This window comes from Hyperolius riggenbachi, chromosome 9, assembly GCF_040937935.1.
Source record: "Hyperolius riggenbachi isolate aHypRig1 chromosome 9, aHypRig1.pri, whole genome shotgun sequence".
In the NCBI taxonomy this organism is placed as follows: domain Eukaryota; kingdom Metazoa; phylum Chordata; class Amphibia; order Anura; family Hyperoliidae; genus Hyperolius; species Hyperolius riggenbachi.
Genome location: NC_090654.1, coordinates 46,545,079 through 46,564,138, shown reverse-complemented (window position 1 = coordinate 46,564,138; position 19,060 = coordinate 46,545,079). Strand labels below are relative to the sequence as shown.

Genomic DNA, 19,060 nt, shown 5'->3' with positions numbered 1-19,060 from the left:
ACAGATACGTTAATTGGCTAACCCTAAAATTGCCTCTAGACTACACTGGATATATGACTCTGGTAGGGATCAGATTGTGAGCCCCTCTGAGTGACAAGACTATATACTCTGTACAGCGCTGTGAAAGATGTCAGCGCTATATAAATACTAAAAAGTAATGTTGCATTTTAGAGCATCGATCAGTAATTGATGAATGGCGGTTGCAGAGGTTTCAGATTAGTGAGAGTTTAAGGATATTTTCACCATGCCACATTGAAATCAGTTGCATTAGCACATTAGCCCTGCTGCCATAGTGAGCGATGGTGGTGTAGAGTGAAAACAAAGAGGCAGTGTTGTCAATCACCTGCACCTGCTGGGCCTGCACCTGGATCTGCTGCTCCTGCTGGCTCTGCTGCTGGACGCTTGTAGTGACGGGACAGGCCAGTTCCAGCAGGGATCCTGCCACCTCTGTGCTGTCTGTGTAGATGCAGTTGCCCCCCTGCTGGTACACCATGGTGCTGGCGGGAGGCTGGTGAAATTCTTGCAAGGCATCCGGCCCTTTGGAAGCCAGGGAGTCCAGGAACTCTTTCATCCTGTGCTGCGGGACCGTCCGGGCCTTCATGCGGACATACTCTTCAAATGAAATGGTGTTCTCCAGGGAATTATTCATAGCTCACCGTAAGGTCCTGAAATGGCGCAGAAAGTTTAACAGCTGAAATATATGGCAATATGGGATTACAGGCTGAAGGAATACATAAAACAAAATGCAAGTCATTGTAGATAAAAGCCTGGCCTGCCCCCCTGAATATTTCCATTCTTAGAAAAGGTGAATAGGTGACCACGCCGTCACTCAACAACTTTCATATTTGATGCAGCCCTTACACAGAAATTTCCCTTTGGGAATAAAAAAAAAAAAAAAACAGTCACATGACCCAGAGATCTGTGCAGAACGTGTAAAGTTCTAAAGTGAACCTAATGGCCCGTTTCCACTTGTGCCGTGCACAGCTGCGAAACGCATGGCTGGCACTTCCTGGACTGCAGGTACACAGACAAATCCCATCGTGCCATGCACGCTCTGGGATTCGCAGCCTCCCGCATGGAAACGGATGACAATGGCAGCCGAATCGCTAAGGCAAGCAAATCGGCCGGCGGCACCATTATTTCCTATGGCAGAGTTTTCCTGTGCGATTTGCCTGCGGGGAAACTCTGCGGATTCGTCCTGGTTTCTGCGCTAGTGGAAACGGGCCCTTAACCTCTTCCCGACTGCGTCACACCGATGGGCGTGGCCACGGCGGCAGCCCCAGGACCAGCTAACGCTGATTGGGGTAAAGTCCTGGGGCAGCAGTTTGCAGGAGATCGCGCACACCTTGCACGCGCATCTCCTGCCTGGTGGGCGGAGCAGAGCTCCGTCTTCAGTCTCCGAGCGGTGATCGTCGCACGAAAGACTGTTACACGGCGAATCCTACCGTGAATTTACATGTACAGCGCTGCGATCAGCAGCAGCGCTGTACTGGGGACAGCCATGTGACATGGCTGTCCCCCAGGGCCACATGAGAGCGATTGGCTCTCATAGGCAGAAGGCTATGACAGCCGATCGCCATTATTGGCTGGCTGGGGGGTGGGAGGGATCAAAAAAAAAAAAAAGGAATCATGAAAATGTTTTCAAAAAAATAGAAAATTAACAACAAATATTTATTTTTTTAAAAAATAAACGGGGGGGGGGGGGGGGGGGGGGGGGGGAGTAATCTCCACCAACAGAGAGCTCTGTTGGTGGGGGGAAAATCACTCATGTACTGTGTTGTGCGGCCCTGCAGCTTGGCCTTGAAGCTGCAGTGGCCATTTTAACAATAGAAGGCCTGGTCTATAGGGGGGTTAAGCACTGCGGTCCTCAAGAGGTTAAAGGATACCGGAGGTGACATGTGACATGACGAGATAGACATGGGTATGTACAGTGCCAAGCACACAAATAACTATGCTGTGTTCCTTTTTTTCTTTCTCTGCCTGAAAGAGTTAAATATCATGTATGTAAGTGGCTGACCCACACTGATAAGAAATTCCAACTATAAAACATTTTCCTAGCAGAAAATTGCTTCGGAGAGCAGGAAAGAAATACAAAGGGTCAATAGTTCATAGATTCTAGCTCTGGCATACTTCAATGAATGTGTCATTGATCGAAAACAATAAAAGTTAAAAAACTTAAAAGTAGATTTAAACATAAAACTATGAAATATCCTAAAAAGTCATTTTTAGGAGAAGGAAAATAGATACAAAAGTTTTGTTTCATTCGTTTATTTTCGCCTTAGGTGCCCTTTAAGCATAAAAAAGTAAATTACCTGAGGGTTCTACCAGCCCCCTGCAGCCGCTCTGTGCCTGCAAGGTCTCTGTGCAATACTTTAGTTCAACGCAGTACCCCTCCCTCCCAATTCCCACGCAGTTGCTGGGTGACACGGCAAATAGACAGCCACTGCGCATGAGCTGCCCTGGCTGCACACATCCTTGATTGCGCTCCTGAATCCAGAAGCGCTTCACACATGCACAGTACACATTTTCCAATACTGCAACTGCGCAGAGTGCTCCCGTCCATGGGAGCTCGATCGGGAGACGCATAGACAGCTGCTGTGCATCTGGTTGAAAGAGGGGAGCTGCAGGTGACAGTAACATCATAGATAGACAGTGAGGGCACAGGATGGCTGCAGGGGGGGCCGGTAGAAGCCCCAAGTAAGAAACTTTCTTTTTACTTGATTTAGTTTTACTTTAATGTGAATGGGGTAAGCAGTGCAAATCAGGTGGCGTGCAATCACACGTGCTGCATTCGGAATGCACGGCCATCTGGGTTTGCTAGTGTGAACAAGGCCTAACATAACTGTGCACTGAAAAGTGCTGTAGAAGATGTCAGTGTTATATAAATAAATAATAATATTATAGTACATTAGACTATGACTATGGTAAGGACTCTGGGCTCCTCTGAGGACAGTCAGTGACATAACTATGTAAAGTGCTGCAGAAGAAATCACTGCTATATAAATACATATTATTATTAACAATAATAATAGTAGAGCAAGAGAGACCTGAAGATACACACATCCAAATACATCTGGTGTTGTCTAATGACACATTTCTACATCCAACAATCTACACCTGTATAATTAAACATTTAGGGCTCCCACGGTTGGATGCCAGTGACTCATTTCACTAATAGCAAACAAACATTTTTCTGTTATGGAGCGGAAAAAGTGTTTGGCATCCTCTCCTGCTAGATCATCGTCGCGTTTTGAGCCTCTTGTGGGATACAGAGCCACGAATGCTGCGGAAGCTGGAACCTACATGCAGCATCTCAGAAAATTCTATCAACCGTAGCGCAAGGGCAATCGACCTAAATGCATTGCGAAGAATGCTGCCACTCATCTCAAATGCGAGATCCCAGCGGTAAATGACGTGTGTATCAGCCATTCTTATGCACTAATGTAAATAATTGAAACTTAATAATGGGGAAAAAAACATTGTATATGTAGTATGCAGATTAAGAATCCCCCATAGAAAACATCAGAGTACCCTGGTGCCTCTGATACAAGCACAGTGCAGCAGGTGGGGCCTTATGTCACATCCAGGAGTGACCCGGGGATGTGGTGGCCTTCAGCTGAACCCAGAGCTCTCCGCACTCCCTCCCTCTGTTCCTCTGTCAGGGAATTCCCTTCCTACAAGAGCGCCTAAGCTTGCATGGAGCGAGCCTGTGTGATGCAGGACTACAATGGAAGCTCGTGCACAAAGGAGAGGGGGAGGGAGGCTCATCCAGGAACATGTGCAGGAGCCGAGGAGTTAGACGGCATGGCACATCCTTGTTTCATGTTACACAAGCAGGCTCAAGAGCTCCTGCAGAATACCGCAGAACAATGCTCTTTTGTCAAGCACCAAAGTGCTCTGGCTATGGCAGGATGAGGATCCGATGTTTGCATTTCTACTAAAAAGGGAACTTCTGTAAGGAAGCTAGTCAATGCAACGTGCCATAAAGAGGTAACAGGAGGCAAGAACGGCTGTCAGTCTATACCAATGCCTCCTCACAGCACTCTTGCTGCACTCCCCATCATACTCTGGGGAAGAGGGGTCTGATGTGTCTACCTGCAAATATAACAGAACAGGCACTAGCACTGGGCAGACGCTGGTGGTCCCACAGACCACTTTGCATGCTCAAAGCCAATCTGGCGCATGATGGGGGATGATGCAGGCAGCGGACTGAAACCCGCTGGGGCTTGTCTTCAGCCTGTCACAGAGAGGTACTCTGCTTCTACCCGTGCCACTGAGCCAGCCTATCACAGAGAGGTACTCTGCTTCTACCTGTGCCACTGAGCCAGCCTATCACAGAGAGGTACTCTGCTTCTACCTGTGCCACTGAGCCAGCCTATCACAGAGAGGTACTCTGCTTCTACCTGTGCCACTGAGCCAGCCTATGTCAGAGAGGTACTCTGCTTCTACCTGTGCCACTGAGCCAGCCAATCACAGAGAGGTACTCTGCTTCTACCTGTGCCATTGAGCCAGCCTGTCACAGAGAGGTACTCTGCTTCTACCTGTGCCATTGAGCCAGCCTATCACAGAGAGGTACTCTGCTTCTACCTGTGCCACTGAGCCAGCCTATCACAGAGAGGTACTCTGCTTCTACCTGTGCCACTGAGCCAGCCTATCACAGAGAGGTACTCTGCTTTTACCTGTGCCACTGAGCCAGCCTATCACAGAGAGAGGAGAAGAGAAATGCAGTGCAGTGTCCGCCACAGTATGTTGTTGCAATGGGTAAAAAATAAAAAAAAATAAAAAAATAAAAAACATCATAGTAAGTGTCATTCTAGTTCTTCCCTACTTTGGAATTTACACTTGAATAACACGAAAAAGTACCACCTATAAAAATAAAACTGTGAAGGCGATTTCCGGTTTAAGAATCATACTGAAAAGCTCTCTATCACACTAAGAAGGCCCCTTGTGAAGCCAGTGCCATAAGCTGTGACTTTACCTTCATATTGCACTCTCTGTGCTATGCTATCACTAGGAGTCCCAGATGCCAACTATGACACAGAGTTTAGCTTGCCCATATCCAGATTGTTGGGAACTGAGTATCGACGAGCAATGAGATGCAAAAAAAATCTTAGGATTCAATGCAGGATTATGCATATTCTGGATGAAATTGCATGCAGCTTGAAAATAGACAAGCCAAGGTGGAATGTTTTCAAGCTGCATACATTTGTATACAGAATATGCATAAACTTGCATCAGCTCAGAATTATAAACATGCAGAATAAAGCCTTCCGCACACAACCACACTCTAGGTTCTTGGCCGGGGTGGCCAGTTAGGACCCCTCTGCAGTGGATCTAGCATGTGCATGGTGGTCCCCCGATCCACCAGGAGATCCAGACTGACAGATGATATTGTCTTTGGGGAGGGGGGCAACCATATTAGCTATACTGAGGAAACTATACTCCCGATACTGGGGCAACTATACTAGCTCAGTGTTCTCCCCAGAAACCTTTTCCAGCCGAGTGGCATGAAAAAGTAGCTGGATGGGGAGAATGCAGGTTCTGCGCAACTCTGCTAACAGCACAAGAGGCGGGTGAGGAGGCGAGCCGATGACAGCCAGGTGGTCACCAAAATTAGCCGGGTGGAGCACTTGGGTAAAAGAGCCTGGGGAGAATACGGAATATGACTCCTTGGGGGTGATTCATCAAAGGAAATAGCGCAAGCAACCTACTGTTGGTCGCGGTAATAAATCAGCGCAACTTAATTTTCCTGCACGCTAGGCACTGTAGTGTTAGCGTAGCTAAGCAACAGCCGCTGCTTACAGAAGCTGCACGGTAGTGATGTTAATAGAGTAGCGGCCGAGCTAGTGAAGCATCACGGTAGCGATACACAACTACCATACGGCTTTTGTAAGCTGCGTCCGTTGCTTAGTTACACACGCTACGCTGCCACTATCGCGCATAGCATGCGGGGAAACATAATGAAGTTGCACTGATTTATTAGCACGAGCAACAAAAGGTTGTTCGCCCTATATCCTTTGATGAATCAACCCCCTTGTCCTTTATGTTTCATGTATTGTACATTTCCAGTTGGATTTTTCAGCAATTTTTTTTTTCAATCATTCTGTGTATTTTTTTCTTCTTTCCATTGCCTGAATATTATTTCATATGCATGATCTTTCCTGCAGAGGGGAGGGAGTTTGTGGGGTATTGCAGATAGTGAGTAGGGGCCATATATAATGATTATATATGGCCCCTGCACATTGCAATACCACGTGCCCCCAACGACCCCCCGCCCACCAGTAATATCATGCATATATGAAATATTGTTCAGCTGCTCTGCAAAGCCGAGAGCATATACTTACAAGTCTGAGGCAGGGAACACAGTCACAGTGTCCGTGCACGCAGAGACAGCTCAGACAGCCTGTAACGCGCACCTCTGTAGACTGTGAGCTTAGCCTCGCACTATCGCCCCACCTCTTACAGCCGCTGAGCCAATGAAGGCACAAGCTCACCGGGAAGCGTGAGATCTCATGCACAGAGCTGAGCAGTAAGGGTACTGAATTCAGGACAGCGCTGCTTGCTTTTTTTCAGGAGGAGAGCCTGGCACATCCCGACAGCTGGGCATGTGGTGATGATAGCCAGGAAAGCAGCCGAGCGGTAACTGATTTTAATTGGGCGGCCCGCCCACCTGTTTGATCCTGGGGAGAACACTGTAGCTATACTGGGGCAACTATACTAGCTATACTGGGGCAAATATACTAGCTATACTGGAAGAACTATACTACCCAGAATGAGCAACTATACTCCCTATACAGTGGCAACTATACTGGCTACCTGTACTGGCGGCAACTATATCTAGATACCCTATACCTGGCTACCTACAAACCTATACACTCCAAATAGTTTTTCCGCTGAACCCAACCCCCCTTCCCCGGGAACCCACCGCACACGCGGCCCCACCCCCCCAGAGAAAAGTTTGTTCTTGATAGTGGTCCTCGGGCCGAAAAAGGTTGAGGACCCACACTTTAAAGGATATCCGAGGTGACATGATGAGATAGACATGTGTATGTACAGTGCCAAGCACACAAATAACCAGGGCTGTGTTCCTTGTTTTCTTTTCTGGCTCAAAGAGGTAAACATCAGGTATGTAAGTGGCAGTTCCTGTCTGACTCAGGACTGGGTCATACTACAGTGCGACCCTCACTGATAAGAAATTACAACTATAAAACACTCTCCTAGCAGAAAATGGCTTCTGAGAGCAGGAAAGAAATTAAAAAAAGGTTAATGGTTCATACATTTTAGCCCTGGCATACTTCAATGAATGTGCTATTAAGCAAAAACAATACAAAACTTAAAAAGTAGATTTAAATATAAAATAAAACTGTGGAATATTTTTAAAAGTGATTTTAGGAGAATGAGGATATATACAATTGTTTATTTCAGAAGTTTATTTTCACCTCGGGTGTCCTTTAACCTCCCTGGCGGTCTATTAAGATCGCCAGGGTGGCTGCGGGAGGGTTTTTTTTTAATAAAAAAAAAATCTATTACATGCAGCCAACTGAAAGTTGGCTGCATGAAAGCCCACTAGAGGGCGCTCCTGACGCGTACTTAAGGAAGGCCGCGATGAGCGGCCTTCCTTGTTTCGCTTTCCTCGTCGCCATGGCGATGAGTGGAGTGACGTCATGGACGTCAGCCACCTCCGATCCAGCCCTTAGCGCTGGCCGGAACTGATTGGTCCGGCTGCGCAGGGCTCGGGCAGCTGGGGGGACGCTCTTTCGCCGCTGCTCGCGGCGGACCGCCGCAAAGCGGCAGTGATCAGGTAGCACACGCGGCTGGCAAAGTGCCGGCTGCGTGTGCACCTTTTTATTTGGAGAAAATCGGCTTAGCAGGGCCTGAGCGGCACCCTCCGGCGGTAATGGACGAGCTGAGCTCGTCCATAGCGCTAAGTAGGTTAAGCATGCCTGCTCACTGCTGTGAAGAAAGAAATTCAAACATTGCTTTTCTCCCCAAGCACAGCCGGGCCAGAAACCCCCAAGGATGACCAAACGTATCACAGCCTTATAAGAAACAAGCAACAGGGGTTTACTGGGGAGGGTCAATAGCATGAGAAGTATTCCGGTGCACGCACTAATTTTAAAGGATCTGAGGTGACAGATCTATGGAGGCTGCCATACTTATTTCCTTTTACCACTACAGGACTACAGGACCACAGGCTTTACCCCCCCCCCCCCCCAAAGACCAGACCATTGCAGCTTTAAGGGCCTGCTGCAGGGCCACACAACTCAGCACACAAGTGATTCCCCCCCTTTTTCCTTTTTTCCCCACCAACAAAGCTCTCTGTTGGTGGGGTCTGATCGCACCCCAGGGGTTTGTTTTTAAAGATTTATGTGTTTATTTCTGTAGTTTTTTTTTACTATTTTTTTTCTCTTCCCCACACCCTCCCTCCCCCCGCCTGCCAATCAGCGTGATTGGCTGTGATAGGCTTCAGGCTATCACAGCGGATTGCTTTTGGCCCTCTGGAGGGGACAGTAGAGTGACACGGCTGTCCCCCTGTACAGCGCTGCCTTAGATCGCAGCACCGTACACACTAAATAGACGGCAGTTTTGCCGTCTAACAGTCTCCTAGCGGCGATCGCCACAGGGAGACTGAAGGCGGAGCAAAGCTCCACCTACCAAGTGGAGATGCGCGTGCAGTGTATGCGTGATCTTCTGCAAAAGCCAGCCCCAGGACTTTACGCCGATCTGCGTTTTGCGGTCCTGGGGCTGCGGCCCCGGTCATGCCCATCGGCGTGACACGGTGCTTAAAAGTTAAACAATGCCAGTTGCCTGGCTGTCCTGGTGATCTTTCATGTCAGCAGTATCTGAATCACACGCCTGAAATAAGCATGCAGCTAATCTTGTCAAAAACACTTGCTCTGCATGCTTGTTCAGTCTATGGCTAAATGTATTCGAGGCAGAGGATCAGCAGGATAGCCAGACAACTTGCATTGTTTAACAAGATATAAATATGTCAGCCTTCATAGGTTTCTTCCCTCAGGTTCTCTTTAATGTTAACTGCATGTTACTTGGAAATGGGCCAGTTCTGAAATACATACATATTAAAATTTTAAGGCAAGAATGATTAGCATTTTATGATAACCATCTCTATACAGCTTCAGGGACAACCCAGCTTTATAGTATTCCTGATAGTATAGCTACACATGGAAGGCTAGTATACAGTAAATCTTTCATAACAATAAACATGCAGTGGACAGATGCTGCCCCAATAAAAGACTTCAGGTAGTACTAGAGACTGATCACATCCAGCTATTACCGGAAACAGCTACCGTATATTTTGCCGTATAAGACGCTCCGGCATATAAGACGCACCCAGGTTTAGAGGGCAAAAAATAAACGAAACCTGGTCTGGAGCGTCCATATATCATGAGCGTCTTGTACATGTCCTCCCCCCAAATGGTGTCCTCCTATGTCCCTCATGTCTCCCCCCCCGTATGCCCCATGTCCCCCCCCCCCCCTGTATTCTCCCATATCCTGGACTCCCCCCCCCCCCCCCCCGTGTCCTCTGCTCGGCCCCCGTGTCCTCTGCTCGGTCTGGTTTCCCCCCTGCCTGCGCCTCCTCCCTCGCCCTCGTGTCGTACGCGCCCCCCCCCCCCCCCCCCCCCCCCGTGCAGCGGCAGCTTACTTAAATCCCCTATCATGCCCACGGCAATTGTAGCCATCTGGCTTCTCCGTGCAGCTTCCTCTAGTGTCGGGCTTCTAGTGACGCGTCATTAGAAGCCCGGCACTCGAGAAAGCCGCACGGAGAAGCTGGATGTCTACAATCGCCGCGGACCTGATGGAGAAGGTAAGCTGCTGCCGCTGCTCGCATGGGGGAGCCCGTGACACGAGGGGGAGGGAGGAGACGCAGGCAGGGAGGGAAGACAGGCACAGTGGCGACAAAGGCAGGGAATCCCAATGGCGGCGGGTCGGCGGTTTGTATCGGCGGGCGATCGTAAGTCGGGGATTCCTTGCCTTTGCCGTATAAGATGCTTTCTGGGACATATAAGATGCTTTTTGGGAAGAAAAAGTGCGTCTTATACGGCGGAAAATACCAGGGCTGTGGAGTCGGAGTCGAGGTGTCGGAGCAATTTTGGGCACCCAGAGTCGGAGTTGGAGTCGTGGTTTCATAAACTGAGGAGTCGGAGTCGGGTGATTTTTGTACAAAATCCACACCCCTGTTAAATATTAGACTAAGGAGTCGGAGTCGAGGAGTCATTTTGGTTACCCGGAGTCGGAGTCGTGGTTTCATAAACTGAGGAGTCGGAAGATTTTTGTACCGACTCCACAGCCCTGGAAAATACGGTACCTTTTATAATGTAGTATTCTCACTTTCACCCATTTCAGGCTCCTATGCATACCGGTTTACATTATTGGGTAATCAGACACTTAGTGGACCCTTAGGGCTTGTTCACACTAACGGAGCGTTTTCGACTTTTTTTTTTAAGCGCAGACGATTTGCAAAATCGCCCTAAAAGTGCTTGTGAAATGATTCCCTATGAGAGTGTTCACATCTGAGCGGTTTGATTCCAATCCGCTCACCAAAGCGCTGCCTGTACCATTTTGGGGCGATTTGCCTCAATGGAAGGTATAGGGAAATCGCAAAACGCTTGAAAAAAAAGCTTTGTATAGTGATTTCCTGAGCGCTTTCATGAATAAATACATTGTAGAAGTCAGGAAGTGAAAAAACAGAATTGCTCTGCAAAAGCACTTAGAAAAGCACTTTATAATAGCGCGGGTAAGCACCGGGAGGCGCTAAAGAAAGTTATGCGCAAAAAAAACAACAAAAAAACACAAAACCGGCTGTCATCAGCGATTTCGATTTTAGATGTGAACAAATCCTTATTGTGCCCGGTCTCCCCTCCGTTCTGCAGTTGTAGCACCGTTTAGTCCAGTCTTTGTGCACTCTCCTGCAGAGCTGCTTGTACGAGATGCTTCTGGAAGCGCACATGCCCAGGGCGCTCTCAGCTGCTCTGCACAGCCATTTGGGAGCACAATCCACAAGGGAGCACAGAGTGGCCAGCGCATGCGCCCTGTTCTGACTGAGATCATAAAGAGCTGTGAATGAAGAGTAAGGCCTTGAACCCACTAGAGCGTCTAGGGAGCGCTTTCAATCGGATGTAAAAAATGTAAATGGACGGGACAGATTCCACTGCAGCGATTGCGATTAAGCAAATCGCAAATCACAGGACATGCAGCATTTTGGGATCGTTTCCATTCTAATGAATTGCATAGGAGCAAGGACAATCGCTCCCAAAATCACTTGCAAAACGCTATCACAAAACGCTAGTGATAGCGCTTTCTAGTGGGTTCCAGGCCTGATATTGGCAGCATGGAGGGAAGGCCGGTCACAGTAAGAATGAAGATGGCAGTCTCCGTATTCCTATGACTTTAGGTTCCCTTTAACGCCAGAATCTCTAGGCTGCTATCATTCTGCATCCCATGGTGGCCGCAGAGATGGTGACAATATGACAGAGCAACCTCTGAAGAGGAGCCCATGCAGGAAAAGGAAACTGAACTCAATCCCGTGTGCATTCCTGCTCCTCCCTCTGCAGCATGCGGTGTGCACATAGGCAGCAGTGGGGTGCTATGTAGAGACTTGCAGCATCAAGCAATGGGGAGCCGGTGTAGAAGGGCTCGAGGCCCACCCATTTTTTTTTTAATCAAAATAAAACAAAAAATTATTTACCTAATATACTATTTACTATTCATGCTGAAGTTGATGATATGCAAGATTATCCTACTAGGCTTATCTAATCTAATTGCCTGAAAATTTACTTTCAAAAGGATAAACCAAGATCACCATGTTTATCCCCAGGAAAGGGGGCAAAGCTCTGTTTTTTGCACTGCAGCAATGGGAGATATCTGCCACTTTTATTTTGGTAATGCCCCAGTCATGCAGAGTCACAATGTGTATGACTTACTGTATATTCTGGCGTATAAGACTGCTTTTTAAGCCAGGAAAATCTACTCAAGAGTCAGAGGTCGTCTTATACGCCGGGTGTTGTCTTATAGGGCGGATGCTGAAACTTCCAAGCCAGACTGGAGAATCTATGGTTGCCGCATCTGGTGCGGGGAGCTCAAAAGGCTTTGTATACAACCAGCCAATAGCTGGTAAGGTACATAGCTTGCCGTGATTGGTTGGTTGTTGTATACTGGGTACCACATACCGTACAGCACCAGTATCTGTACCGGTTTATACAGTATAGCTACAGTACAGTATACAACTGTCCAAGAGTCAAGAGGGGTAGTTTTATAGGGTGAGTATATCCCAAAATGTATATTTTAACTGTAAAAGTTGGGGGGGGGGGGGGGTCATCTTATACGCCCAGTCGTCTTATACGCCGGAAAATACAGTATTTGCAGTAAACAGACTCTACTGAAGTCTACGAGTTTCAGCAGTGGAGACAAAAATGACATTCAGTAGGGAATGTCTTGCTATAAATGACCACAATTTCCTGCTCTCCAGTTATCAATTTAAAGCAGACCTGAACTCAAAACTTCCTCTCTGCTCTAAAAGTTAAGCAATAGCATAATAGCCTTTAGGCTACTTGCAGACCAAGACGTTGCATTAGGTGCCACGTTAAGGTCGCATAACGTGCACCTAACGCATCGTATGGTGCTGCAAGAGAGGACGGTAGAGTGAGCCGCGTTAGGCGGCTCTATCCCTATAAGGTCTCCCAGAGTGGCGCTGATTGGCCGGCGGGACCACGTGATGCGGAGCGAGACACTCCACATCACGTGGTCCCGCCGGCCAATCAGCGGCCGCCAGTGCAGTGAATATTAAGTAGCCATGTGCGCGGCTACTGTAGCTGGCTCTCCCCGCCTCCTCTCCGCCCCCCACTGCGCATGTGCAAACAGTCTAACGTGGCTACAGCCGCTCTAACGCCATAGCATGCTGCACTTTCCCGACAACGTGAAGCGTTACATGTAACGCAACGTGGGCAGTGTGAACAGCCCACTTGTGTTACATTGCTGTGCGTTGGGGGAGCGTTCAGGCGCACTAACGTGCGCCTGTAACGTCCCTGTGTGGAAGCAGCCTTAAAGAAAAACTTTTTTTTCAGCTAATATATCAATCCTGCAAATCAGTAGCTGCTACTGTTACAGTGGTGGCTGTAAATAACTGTAGAGGGCTTTGGAAGCCACCAGATGAGGTTTGGCATGCCGCATTTGCCCCCCCCCCGGCTGGACTTTGGACATGCCTGCATTAGGGTTGGCTGGAGAGAGCAGGGAGAGGCATAGGGGATGCAGTAGCAGCACATTAAGCCTATATCATACACATCTGTGGCATAACACTGATCAGTGTGCACAGTGATGCCAGAACACAATCAGTGTGGCTGGAGAGAGCAGGCAGAGGCATGGTGAATGCAGTAACACCACAATAGGTCTATATCACACCAGTATAGCAAAACACTGCACAGTGATGTCAGAAAACAAATTGGGTGGCTGGAGAGAACAGGAGAAGGCAGTAGCATCCCATTAGGCCCAGATCATACCTCTGTAGCAGTATCATATCTGTGTAGAACACTCACTGATCAGTGTACAGAGTGATGTCAGAACACAATCAGGATGGCTGGGGAGAGCAGGAAGAGGGATGGAGATGCAGTAACAGCACATTAGGCCCATATCACACCTCTATAGCAGAACACTGATCAGTGTGCACAGTGATGTCAGAACACAATCAGGGAGGCTGGTGAGAGCAGGAGGAGGGATGGAGATGCAGTAACAGTAAATCAGGCACATATCACACCTCTGTAGCAGAACACCGATCAGTGTGCACAGTGATGTCAGAACACAATCAGGATTGCTGGAGAGAGCAAGAGGAGGGATGGGGATGCAGTAACAGCACATTAGGCCCATATCACACCTCTGTTGTAGAACACTGATCAGTGTGCACAGTGATGCCAGAACACAATCAGGGTGGCTGGGGAGAGCAGGAGGAGGGATGGGAATGCTGTAACAGCAGATTAGGCCCATATCACACCTCTGTAGCAGAACACTGATTAGTGTGCACAGTGATGTCAGAACACAATCAGGGTGGCTGGGGAGAGCAGGAAGAGGCATGGGGATGCAGTAACAGAAAATTAGGCCCATATCACACCTCTGTAGCAGAACACCGATCAGTGTGCACAGTGATGTCAGAACACAATCAAGGAGGCTGGGGAGAGGAGGAGGCATAGGGAATGCTGTAACAGCAAATCAGGCCCATATCACACCTCTGTAGCAGAACACTGATCGGTGTGCACAGTGATGTCAGAACACAATCAAGATTGCTGGGGAGAGCAGGAGGAGGGATGGAGATGCAGTAACAGCAAATCAGGCCCATATCACACCTCTGTAGCAGAACTCTGATCAGTGTGCACAGTGATGTCAGAACACAATCAGGGTGGCTGGGGAGAGGAGGAGGAGGAGGCATAGGGAATGCTGTAACAGCAAATCAGGCCCATATCACACCTCTGTAGCAGAACACTGATCGGTGTGCACAGTGATGTCAGAACACAATCAGGGTGGCTGGGGAGAGGAGGAGGAGGAGGCATAGGGAATGCTGTAACAGCAAATCAGGCCCATATCACACCTCTGTAGCAGAACACTGATCGGTGTGCACAGTGATGTCAGAACACAATCAAGATTGCTGGGGAGAGCAGGAGGAGGGATGGAGATGCAGTAACAGCAAATCAGGCCCATATCACACCTCTGTAGCAGAACTCTGATCAGTGTGCACAGTGATGTCAGAACACAATCAGGGTGACTGGGGAGAGCAGGAAGAGGCATGGGAATGCTGTAACAGCAGATTAGGCCCATATCACACCTCTGTAGCAGAACACTGATCAGTGTGCACAGTGATGTCAGAACACAATCAGGGTGGCTGGGGAGAGTAGGAGGAGGCATGGGAATGCGGTAACAGCTGTCTGTTGGTAAAGGAAAAATCATGGAGGCTAAACGCTTCAGTGAGGACTACAATTAATACATTTCTATTATTGCAAATAATTTACTGTATTACAATATACATGTAATGCAAACAAGAAGAAACATCAACACATCTTGCTTTATCACATCCTTTCTGTGAGCCCAGTAGTGTTGTCCGGATCATGAACGATTCGGATCTTTGATCCGAATCTATTTTATGAGTCGATCATCCGAATCATCAAAATGAGTGATTCGGATCGCAAAAAGGGGCGGGGCCAGAAGCGACACGCCCCCTCTCAGCGGGCAGCGGGGTCCTGGAAGCAGAGCTGAGATGGATCGCTCTGTTGGATGGGAGCCAGCCTTGCAGCCACACAGGTAGATTAGAGAGAGGGGACATGGGTGGCACTGCCAGATATGTGTAGAGCACATATACTGGCTATGACGTGCTGCTCATTATAGGCTGGCTGTTCCGTAGTTGTGCACAATGATCACATGGGAAGCTTATGGCTCAGCTCAGCACAGCTCAGTAACTTTGCAGGCACTGTTTGCTATGTAATATGATCCTCCCAGACTCTGCTCTAAACAGCTGCACTTCACTTCTGGGAATGCTTTCTTTCACTGTGCGACATTTGCATTCAGAGTATACAGATGAGCATGTAGGTGAAATATATGTAAAGTATATGATTGCAGCATGTGGGTATTGTGTGCAAACAAACATTTATGCTCTCTGCTTCCCTCCTCCCTTCTCTGTCCACTCCCTGCCCTCTGTCCATCTTCTCCCCTTCTCTGTGTGTCCACCCCCCTCCCCTTCTCCTGTCCACAGCAGGGAAAACCCTCTCCTGCTAGTCATTTCACCCCGAATGCTTCGGTAGTAAAATGATCCGAGATTCGGATCAAAGATCCGGATCTTTTCAATGATCCGATTCGAATCATCCGGATCATTGAAAAGATCCGAACTTCCCATCTCTAGAGCCCAGCAGCCCTGTTGTCAGGGGACCACAGTGCATCTTCCTCCCAACCCCCTTTCAGCAGCGAGGCGCGCTCCCGCTCCCTCCACCGCTGTGCATGAATGAAGCCCCGCCTTCGCCTTTCACGTAGCTTGCGCGCGCACGTCAGAGGAATAGGCGCGACGCGCGCTCGGAGCTCTTCAGAACGTCGTAGGGGGGAGGGGGTGTGGTCACGTGAGCCCCCCCCCCCCCCCCCCCCCCCTGCAGACTATAAAAACTAAAAATTATATTTTATTCTCTCTTGTCTACAAAAAAAAAAAACGAATCTGCCGGCCTCGCTTCACTCGGCGCTCACAGAGGTGGAACAGCCAAGCGCGCTCCCGCGCCTTGCATGACGTGTCGCGAGCCGGCGAATCCCGCGCTTTTTCTCTCTCGGGAGGGGGCGCGCGCGCGCCACCCGGGGCTGCTGTGACAGGGGAGCGGCGGGAGCGCGCACCGTCTGCAGAATAGAAGAACGGGAGTCCCCGGTGCTGCCGGGCTTTCCCCCTTCCTCTTCATTGCAGCTGCGAGCGGAGGATGCGGGTACGGCGGAGCGGCCGCCCAGGTTGGTCCCGCCGGAGCACTCACCTCCCCTGGCCGCTGCTCGTCCCGAGCCTGCTGTCCTCCGCCTCACGCCCGGCGGACCCGGCTCTGCTGCCTGCAGCTCTCTCCCGCTCCGCCGCCTCCGCGTGATTCCGCTCCGTCCTCTCTCGGGTAGATTATTTTCGCCTCACAGCTCCCTGGGCGCCATCTTACATTCACAGCTCGTCAGCCAATCGCGGCCACGGCCCCCGGGCTCGCGAGATCTGATCGGGGAAGTCTCGCGAGCGGCAGGAACGGCCCCTGGGCCCACTTAAAGGGGACAAGCCGCCCTGTGGAGGAGGGAGAGGGGTCTCTCTCCTGAGTGAAAAGTGGCCTGAAAAACAATGCAGTCTGTTTCTCTGTAGTAAGGGCAAGAGAAATCTGTAATAATATCCTAGGAGTCTTTTCAGCACTTGCACCAATGGCTTCTTCTTGTGCTAGTGGCAGAAACGTTGTCAAAGGCAGAAAATGTGTCCAGATGAAATGGCATAGCCTTTTCCTGAGCTATAGCATGGCCTGGACACATGACAACATTCATTCACATACATGAAGAGATCAAAGTGGCAAACTGGTTTCCATTGCTAGCCAAATCATTGCTAATGATAGCCAGTGATTGGTTTCCCAAGCAATGATACAATCTTGATTGTACAGTCTTATGCTGGGCATGCATGGGTCGATCCGGCAGCCGATTAGTGCGCACGAATTGAACCCCGCTCATCCCCGCGGGCGCTCCTAATCAGCCGCTCAATTCCCCGCTATTGTCCGCCAGCGGGGATCGAACGGGGAATCTATCCGGCAGGTCATCGGACCTGTCGGATATTATCAATCGAGCTATCAGGCTCGATTGATAAACCTGCACAAATAGCCGTGTATGCTCAGCATAAGTCAAATACTTATCTGTAAGCATACAGGAAAACATTGGTGGCTTCCAGCGTTTTTTCACCCCCGCAGGGAGACGCAACTGGAAGCACCATGTTCCTTCCAGGGCCAGCTGAAAATGACAGAAAAAAATTGCAGAAGTTACTTGTGTTACAAGTAAATGTTATGAGAGGTGTATCTCAGTATAAATAGCTCCCCCAGTATGATGGGGCAGGCATGGTGCTGTGGCACCCATGGCACAGGCCATGCCTTCACCTTTCTAGATATGCCACTGACGGATTGGCTGGGGGGTCTTAGCCTGAAATACTTACCTGATCCAGCGTAATCGGGTCACAATACAGTCATGACTGTTTCTGAAGATGTAAATGAGCATAGCCAGAGCCTCAGTATCTCCAATCAAACACTAAGGCACATTTTGGGGGAATCCAGTTAACCAATCTGTCTGTTTTGGGGGTGTTGCAGGAAACTCATGCAAACATGGGGAGAAAGTAAAAACTCCATGCAGATTTCATATGGCGACCTATTGCTGCAAGGCAAGAGTGCTATCCTCTGTGACACCATGTAAGTTTGTTTCAAAGACATGAAGGTCATAGTTACAATATCACTAAAGCTCAACACACACCATACAATCTTGGTTGTACAGATTTACCAAATCTATGTAGTATAAGGGCCAATAGATTGAAAATACCTTGTATGATTGATTGGATAAGCTCTTATACTACATGAAAGTGGTAAGATTGAACAACCAAGATTGTATGGTGTGTGTTGAGCCTTAGGCCTGTTTCACACCCAAATCGCTAGCACTTAGCGATTTTGCCAAGTGATTTTGGACAGGGATTTTCAGAGCGACTTTTGAATGGATGAGCGTTTTTGCACATTCATTCATGCTGAATTGCTCCAAAAAATGCTATATGCAACCAGTTTTCAATAAAAAAATTTTACAAAAAAAAAAATCACAATGCTGCTGTGGGGACAATTCAATTACTATATTTAAAGAGACGCTGTACAAAAACACACCTTGGGGATACTCACCTCGGGAGGTGGAAGCCTCTGGATCTTACCAAGGCTTTCCCTGTCTTCCTCTGTCCCACGGTGGTCTCGCTCTGACGCATGGAATGCACAGCTGACAATTTGTTAGGCTGTGCAATATTTACCTTTCCCTGTTCCAGCGGGGAGATAGCCGATCTCAGTCGAGTCTGCTCTACTGCACAGGAGTCTTGCGTCTGCGCAGCAGAGCGGACCTGACTGGGACCGGCTATTTCCGCCTATTTTGGAGCAGAGAGCCACTACTGCGCTGGAGCCGGGAAGGTAAATCCCCGCCGTTCGGGGAGCTCGATCACTGCCGCCGTGGGAAGGAGGATGGGGAAGCCTCCATAGGATCCAGAGACTTCCCCCTCCCGAGGTGAGTACCTCACAGGGGCACTTTTTGTTAATACAGATCCTCTTTAAACATTTAACACAGAGTTCATGGTATGTACATACAGTGGAGTATAATACTGTATTAGGTAGGCTTATTTTTAACTCCGAGTCTCAAGCAGCCAGAAAGCATACATGCAACATCTGCCAATCCCTGTCTGTGCTGGATAACTCACTCTACTGTATTGCTGTATATTGGTATGTAAGCCCACCCTCCCAGTGATGTTTAGCCTAGGCTATTTAATTATACAGAATTCTCCTACCAGAGCATT

At 48.8% G+C, this 19,060-nt stretch overlaps 1 protein-coding gene across 4 annotated transcripts in view; it reads right to left on the bottom strand.

Moving 5' to 3' along the window:
* Window positions 1-16,699, bottom strand: part of QRICH1 (glutamine rich 1) — an 89,678-nt gene extending 72,979 nt beyond the window's left edge. For 3 of the 4 annotated variants that reach the window (XM_068252659.1, XM_068252662.1, XM_068252663.1), the window contains exons 1-2: window positions 16,500-16,699; window positions 344-665 (exon numbers count right to left, since the gene is read on the bottom strand). In XM_068252659.1, the coding sequence (XP_068108760.1) occupies window positions 344-649 (306 nt within the window). In that variant the 5' untranslated portion in view covers window positions 650-665; window positions 16,500-16,699. Of the gene's footprint in view, window positions 1-343; window positions 666-15,064; window positions 15,092-15,902; window positions 15,954-16,499 lie in introns of those variants that run through there. The other variant, XM_068252661.1, reaches the window with a different exon arrangement.
* Window positions 16,700-19,060: the final 2,361 nt, after the last annotated feature.